Source organism: Gymnogyps californianus, chromosome 25, assembly GCF_018139145.2.
Source record: "Gymnogyps californianus isolate 813 chromosome 25, ASM1813914v2, whole genome shotgun sequence".
NCBI lineage: Eukaryota > Metazoa > Chordata > Aves > Accipitriformes > Cathartidae > Gymnogyps > Gymnogyps californianus.
In genome coordinates, this window is record NC_059495.1 from 112,816 (window position 1) to 120,696 (window position 7,881).

Here is a 7,881-nt window from a genome sequence, read left to right on the forward strand (position 1 = left end):
CAGAATAACGCCGCCGCCTTCTTCACCAGGCCGAGTCCTACCAGACTCCTCGCTGGTACGGAGGCTTCGGTGCAGCCGTGCCCAGACAAGAGGAGGACGGGCACTGCGCTTGTCAAACCGCCTCGGCTCCTCACAGAGGAAAAGCTTTCTGCCAAAATGCCAGCTGCGATGCCGTCCTATCCTGCTTGACCCAGACTGGGGCTTTCACACCGTGAATCTGCGGCTGCGACGTTACTGGCCAAAATGCCCGTTTCCCTGAGCAGAGGGAACCTTGATTTCCCATCTTTATTATGGGCAAGACAAGCACTACAGGAAGGTGTCTAATCAAGGGGCTTCGCTGTGTGTCGTACAGCGGACCAGCCTCTGCTAGCTACCGCCCTCGCCCAGACCGGCACAGTGGCCGCCGAGGCCGTGCTTTCCCGTGCAAGCCGCTGCGCGCCCCCCTGACCAAGGCGAGGGGCAGAGCAGCAGGAGAAGGAGCAGAAGACGTCCGCAGGTCACCGAGGTTCAAGCAGCCAGGAGGACCCCGAGGCGGAGGGCGATGGTCGTACAGACCAGACCCATGCATTTCACCTCAGGTGTCTTCAAAGCCTTGCACGGCTCCAGAGAGGTGCCCGGATCCGGGGAGATTTCTGGTAAGGATATCCTTCGGCGCAAAGCCTTTCGGACAACCTGGGATGAGGACGGCCGTGGGCAAGAGCCCTGGAGGTTTCCAGGGAAGACCTAGAGACATTCTGGATCTTCTCTGGTACAGACCAAAGGAACGTGGGTTCTTCAAACTGTAGTTTAAAAATCAACTTACAGCACTCAAAAAAAAAGATGATAAAGCTAGATGCTAATCTTTACATCATTTAGGTCACTCTACGCCTGGAGCTCATTTGCCTTGCAAATACTCTATTGTTACATGCTGGGTCCCTCCCTACTCACTTAAATGATTAACTCCACCCCAAAAAAGAAGAACTTTTGCTGAAACTGCTGGAGGAGAGACGGATCCTGCCCCTGAAACCATGGGGCCTGTCAGCTACTCATCAGAGACCTATGACTTGGTGAGTCGGGCCTGGCTTTGCTTGATAACGGGGAGAGCAGGTAGAGCTGGGGTGGGCTGACAGACCTGGTTTCTATCTGTCCGTCTTCTCACCCTCCTGTTGTCAGAGGGAGAGCTTGAGCAATTTCTTACGCCGTCGCAATCAGCCCTCGCATCCCTTAAGTCCGGACTCGACCGATGAGGGGGACTGCAAGCGACGGCGCTGTGCTTGCGGAGAGCCGGCGTAACGCGGCTGCAGCCGTTGCGATCCAAGGGAGCCAGGTATTCCCTTGGGGACAGCCGCCTAACTACCGGGACCTCGCGCGCCAGACGTTCTGGCGAGCGCCGAGCCCGAGCGCCGTCCTTGCACGGGGACCGAGACCACCGTCGCTGCCGAAGGGCCAGGCGGCTCGCTGGGAGAGCCGGGCTGCTGCAGCCCCGTCCCGCGCTGCCAGCCTGTCCCGGTCTCTATTCCCTGCTGCCCTGCTCTCTGCGCAGCCATTGACACGACGTGGGCGTAAAACGCTTGTTCTGAGTCAGGCGCCTTTTGCACCAGCCTTCGGTGGTATAAATGACTGTGCGCACAGCGTGCAAAGCCCTGGAAATCTCGTCTAGTATCTTTACATAACAGGAATACCCAAGCAAACCCAATGCTATCTCTCTGCGTGTGAAAACCCTTGGTACGACCATACACGCTCCTACCCCTGCTTGCCTTCTCCACGAACAGGCTGCCATAGACTCTGCTAAAAGGAGAATACGCGGTATATTTACAGAAGGGGAATTTTAAAGAGGGGAAGATAAATTGCAAGTACTTCTTCTAATAGGGAGTGATGACACTGTGTATTCTGCCCGTAGTTCTCTCCGCTGCGTTTGCAAGCGAAAGACAGCACCTGCACCTTTTAGAGAATGTTGTGCCATCCAAGGGGAAGTCCACAGCAGCGCTATCATTAGCCTGGTTTTCAAATGTTGCAGCTCAGAATTTATTTTTTAATACAGTGGCTCTCTACAGCAGACCTCAGTTTTTGTTTAGTTTCTCCAAAGAGAGAAATGCTGGATTTAATTTTTACCAATTTGTCTGTCACTCCTTTGTCCTATAGACCAGGGAGGAGAGAGGAGATACGGTGGGGGGGGACGGGGGGCAAGCCCTACTCTCCTTATTTTTTCCGATTCATCCAGTGTAAAAATCCTTTGCGAACAGTGGTCGTTCCTTTAGAACTTTTTTTGCAGAAGACGCTTCTCTCCCTGACCTCTGCTGAAGTTCAGCAGCAGCGCTAATGCTTGCCGAGAGGTTAAAACCAAACTCAAACCTTTTTCATCTCCATGCTGGTTCATTCCTCCAGCTGAACTCTCTCCACTGGAAATCTGCCCCACCACCAGAAAACCAGCGAAGCTGAAGCGTGCCGTCCGCCTGCTCGCAGCGTGTCACGCGCTATAAGCAAGCGGCTGCTTGTGGCAAAACTGCGTCGTTTTTAACCCAGAGAGATTAAGCAGCGCTGGGATTTGTTCTTTGCATACAATACTTTCCAGAACCTTAGCTTAGAATCTCGGCTAACTTTGGGACCGAGCGCCGACAGCCAGGTGCCGCAGCGAGAACAGTTTTATGCCTTTTCTCAGACTTCCCGCAGTCGGGAGTTTGTGACACGCGTTTCCCACCTCTGTCCCCTGGGAGCTTCCCAGGTTTGGCCCCCTCCCTGGAGCTGGCCACAGATCTCACACGAGCAATGCCACGCTTGCTTTGGTGGTGCCATATGTTGCTTTACTTATACTCGGCGCTTGTAGCACCGACCTACCCACAGAGATTTGCAAAAAAGGCCTCAACGGTGTCCGGTCAAAGTGGCGACACAAACCTTGCGCTGTGCACTCACCAGAGAGGATCGCTTGACCGATTGAGCAAGTGCGAAAGGAAAAGCGATGAGAACATTTGCACCGAAAGGGCATTTATCTCAGTATCGCCCAGTGAGTGCAGCGAGGGCCTCACCTAAACTTTGATACCGTACGGGACCACTCGTCTCTGTAACCTTGTGGAAAAGTAACGTGCCCAAAATGATAACCCTGTTTCTCCATAGCAAGAAAGCTTTGCCCGCTTAACCTTCCTCAGCTGCAGGCTAGAGAAACAAAAACACAGTTGCAGAAAGACCACCGAGATCTCCACCAGGTCCCCTGAGGTGCTGCAGGCCAGTTTTCATTGTCATGGGACCAGCATGACTCAAGAGCCATGAAGGCACCTGCGCTACGGTAACATGGCATTTCCACAGGCTTTGCTCTTATTCGTGGGTTTCCCCAGTTCAGCACCCGGAGAGGGGATGAGCAGAAGCTCTGTCAGTAACTTGCACTGACGCGGGCAATTTCAGTTTTAAGGCTTTGGGAATGAAACGTGCTTCTCCCGGCTCTGGCACGGGCTAGAAGGGAATGACTCACATGGAAAATCCCTAATAGCGCACAAGCTGCTTCTCTTCTGCAGCCAAATGTTTTGATCGCTGGCAGTTGTGGGGAACCGAGAAAAGCAGCTGACACGCGGGGACCGGAATAACTCTGAGATGTGGGTTAGAGGGGAAAAGGGATCCCTGAACAAAGAGCGCACAGGAACGGGCTTCCCAGGCATGCACTTGACTGCTCAGTTGCAGAAAAAGACACCGCTGCATCGCCCACCCCCAAATCTGGCTGCAGTTGTATTGCAGGAGACCTGTACCAAGGTCCCCCTGCGCACACTGCTGACTTCTCCCATCCCAGATCAGGCAGCCAACCTGCTTCCAGTCCTAGAAATGGGAATCGCAGCAGCGTCCCCAAAAGCCTCAGCTTGCCACGTTCAGTGCATCTCCCGCAGCTCTGGTCCTTGCCCTTCCTGTCACAGCCCGGACTCTGACTTTTCATCCTCTTTTATTTCTCTCCAACTCATCTCTGTCCGCTCCTACCCACACTCGCTGCTCTGCTCGGAGATGCACATGAGAGGACGCCTCAGACACAGCTCAGCGCACGCTTCCCCTGCCTGTGGCGAGTGGCTTACAGTAAGAGCCCTACCTGCCATCTTATCAGCAATCAGATGGTGTCTGATAGCGGCACTCAGCCTCCGCACCTCCGGCTCTGAATGCAGGGTGACGCTGGAAACCGTTCAGCAGCCAAAGCCGTTGAACACGGCGCAGGCTGCCCGTCCGCTGTCGTCGATGGGCGCTGGTGTGGCTCCAGGCAGCGCTCGGACACTCCAGCCAGCAAACCCGGCCATTTCCCATCGTTTCCTTTTTCCCTTTAAAGCTGGAACCCTCCAACCTCTCTCCCCGGTGAAGTTTCCCATTCCAACACATGTTCTCTTCAGGGTTTTCAGCGTGGTCACTCACGTGTCCTGAGCAGCCTGGTTTGGTCGCCGTACCAAATTGCAGAGGTTTTTGGTTTTGGTTTTTTTTCGGGGAGATTCAAGGATCTGGCCCTGGCCAACACGTCGCAGGTTTCTGTGCGCATTGGTAACTCCTGATGGAGGGTTCAGGTACGGACTAGGCAGGAAATATTTTTGAGCCAGGGAGAAAACAAACTGGGAGGGATTTCTAAAGGCTTTTGTCTTTAGCAGCAATCTCCAGTTTCCAGAATCATACCATAAACCAGAAAAATAACTGTTCTTTGGGAATACGAATGCTTCTCCCCAAAGGCTTGCAGCCCCACCGTCACGTTAGGGGAAGACAGTCGCGTGCGTTTGAGGTTTTGGGCAGGGAGGAGGACTCCCAGCCCCCCAAGAGGACCGGCTCTCGCCCGTTCGGGAGGAAGCACCGTGGCATCACGGCACAGCGGCAGCACCGCTGGGTGCGGAGCCGGCGGGGAATGGGACCGTGGCAAGACCAAGAGTAACTTGGGTCAAACCAAAGCCTGTCTGGCTCAACGCTCTTTCTGGCGGTAGCCAAAGGTAGAGGCCTGGGGAAGAGGGCGAGAGCCGGGCAAGCTTATTCCGCACTTTCCCCAAGGGTCCATTCGCCCTCCTACCGTCCACTGCTCGGGGACCGTCTGAGCCAGCTGCCTGCTCCGCGCGTTCGGTAATGCTCCGTAGAGTTCTTCCCCATCAACGTGCCCGGGCTCCCCTTGGAGCCGTGCAGGTGGTTTCAGCAGCACAGCAGTTCGAGACGAGCGCTGCCGCTGCGAAGTCACCTCTTTACCCCAGGCAGTCGCGTGCAGAGGCACCCAGCGCGTCGCCCAGGGAAGGCTGCCTGAGAGAGAGGAAACATAAATCGCCCTTCTCCAGCTAGGCACAACGCAGGGCTCGAGGCTTGTCACGGTCATTTGGCTTAGCAGCACACGGGGGGAGCAAAAACCCCCCAAATCAGCTCTAAAACTGTTTAAAGCAGGGCTAGTATTTTTAGATGGGAACTTTGGCTGAGGAGGGAAGGAGCAGCAGGTGCAAACGGCTACAGTTGGCAGTGAAAGGTATGAAAGCAGCGAGCAGAGACTTCCGCTGTGGTTGACACTGAAGTCTCGGCGCTGGTCTCCAGAGAGGGTGTGGGTGGGGGAGCTCAGGGTAACTGCTGCCGAGCTCTTCCCAGTTGACACCAATTTCTCAGCTTGCCGCAGGCCTCCTGCGACGCTCTCTTTTTGCGCTCGTCTGCATCCGAGCCCTTTGCTTTTGTGAACGCCCAGCTTCTGCAAGGCGCCCGAGGCCAGCCGGAGCGTGCCCGCCGTCCGGGGGGCTCCTCCCGAGCGCGACTCCAGCTTCCTGGCACTCGGGACTTGCCCGCAGTCTCAGCCCGCGCCTGCCAAGCGCGAATCGCATCTGCGGCGGCTCTATCGCACTTTCCTTACCGGGTATCAGCCCGGGGGCCGAGTGGCGTTTTCAGATTCCCTTTCCTGCTCTGACTGCAATTAATTCAGAACCGCAAGGTTTACCAACAGAACAGATTGCTCTCTCCAGCATCCATCCCCATAGCTATGGCACCACGGCGCCTCAGAGGCGTTCCCTCCAGTCACGTTTGAACACCCGCCCCGCACCTTTCTCCGAGCCCGTGGAAAGCGATCCCAAGCACGGCTGCTGCTGTCCCCACCTCGCCTTGCTCTGCCCCAGGCAGGTCCAGGGTCTCCGAGGAAGAGAGGCAGAAGGGGACAGGATCAGTGCATGTAACTTGAGGTACAGGTGTGCTGTGCAGTGAATCCCACCACCTTCGTACCTGACAGCAGACGGCAGGCAGGACAGGGACAGCCGGTGTCAGAAATGGGTGGAAAAAATCGGGAAAGCTGGTAGCGGAGGGTTCCGTGCTGTGCGAGAAAGCAAAAGCCGCCAGCAGGTAACTCGGCAAGAACCAGAAGATGAAACTGGTCGTCTGTCTGGACACCAGAACATCCCCAAATACGCTAGTTAAAGATGACAGACCGAGCAGCCCTTGCTATCGGAGATCGGGACAGCCCTCTCCACGTGCTGCTGCACCTCCTGGCACCAGAGGGGCCTCCCGGGTCATCACGCTGCAGACGGGCAGCCCCCCCTCCGGACACAGGCGGGCTGCGGGACGTGGGGACGCTCCGCTCCAGGTCTGCCAGGTGCAGCTGAGGGACTGGGTTCTCGTGTTCAAAAGCTCCCCTCCGGTAACCAGACTCTCTCTGTTCCCCAGAGCCAGGTGGAGCTGAGCGGTTACTACGAGGCCGAGAACACCACCCCTTCTTTGGAGGGCTACTTTTGCTTCAACCCAGCCTCATCTGTGGTCGGCAACCAGAGAGACCCCTTCAGAAAGGTCTTCATGCCCCTCATCTATCTGCTGATGTTCGTTTTGGGGACCGTGGGCAATGCCCTGGTCCTGGTCATTTTAGAGAGGTTCAAGCGGTCTCGCACTACCACGGAAAACTTCCTTTTCCACCTCACCCTGGCCAACCTGGTACTGTTGCTCACCTTCCCCTTCAGCGTGGTGGAGAGCTTGGCTGGGTGGGTATTTGGGAAGTTCCTCTGCAAGATCCTCAGCGCTGTCCACAAGATCAATTTCTACTGCAGCAGCATGCTGCTGGGGTGCATCGCGGTGGACCGCTACCTGGCTATCGTCTACGCGATCCACACCTACCGCAAACGCAGAGCTCGCTCCATCCACCTCACCTGCGCGGCTGTCTGGCTCTGCTCGCTGCTTTTGACCTTACCCGATCTCATCTTCATGGAAGTCTGGACAGATGACAGCAACCGCAGCATCTGCTATTTTCCAGAGGTTGGGATCGATGGCAACAACGCCTGGCTGGCGACCCGCTTCCTCTACCACACCGTGGCCTTCTTCGTGCCGCTGCTGGTCATGTGTTACTGCTACCTGGCCATCGTCCGGGCTCTGTGTCAGTCCCAGCGCCTGCAGAGGCAAAAAGCTGTCCGCGTGGCCATCCTGGTCACAGGCGTCTTCCTGCTCTGCTGGAGCCCGTACCACATCGTCATCTTCCTGAACACGCTTACCAAGCTAGAAGCCTTCACCAAGAACTGCCTCCTGGAAGACCAGCTGGACACGGCCATCATGGTGACAGAGGCCATCGGCTTCACGCACTGCTGCCTCAACCCCATCCTCTACGCCTTCATTGGAGTCAAGTTCCGTAACGACTTCTTCCGAATCCTGCAGGAGCTCGGCTGCATAAGCCAGGAGACCCTGCAGGAGATCCTGGAGGTGACGAGGAAGGGCAGCGGGATCGAGTCTGACAACACCACCTCTATCTCCACTTTCTAGCTGGGAAAGGCTGCCTGCAGCAGGGCAGGACCGGCCTGGGGCTTGGCTTGCCTTCCCAGTGGCACACATGCTGTGGCCTCAGTCCCAAGTTTCACAAGTGTCCCCACCACTTCCTTCACTCCTCAGGAAGCTGAGGTCCGATAGCCACCGAACACCCAAATCCCACCAGATACCTTCCCTGGCTCCTCCTGGTTCTCATACCTG

The 7,881-nt window shown here is 56.2% G+C and overlaps 1 protein-coding gene across 1 annotated transcript; it reads left to right on the forward strand.

Annotated features, from left to right (window-relative positions):
* The first annotated feature begins 1,007 nt into the window (after window positions 1–1,007).
* On the forward strand, window positions 1,008–7,677 carry CXCR5 (C-X-C motif chemokine receptor 5). Its single transcript, XM_050911064.1, has 2 exons — window positions 1,008–1,046; window positions 6,601–7,677. Exons 1-2 carry the CDS (start codon window positions 1,008–1,010, stop codon window positions 7,675–7,677), a joined length of 1,116 nt encoding a protein of 371 aa, XP_050767021.1.
* The last annotated feature ends 204 nt before the right edge of the window (window positions 7,678–7,881 follow it).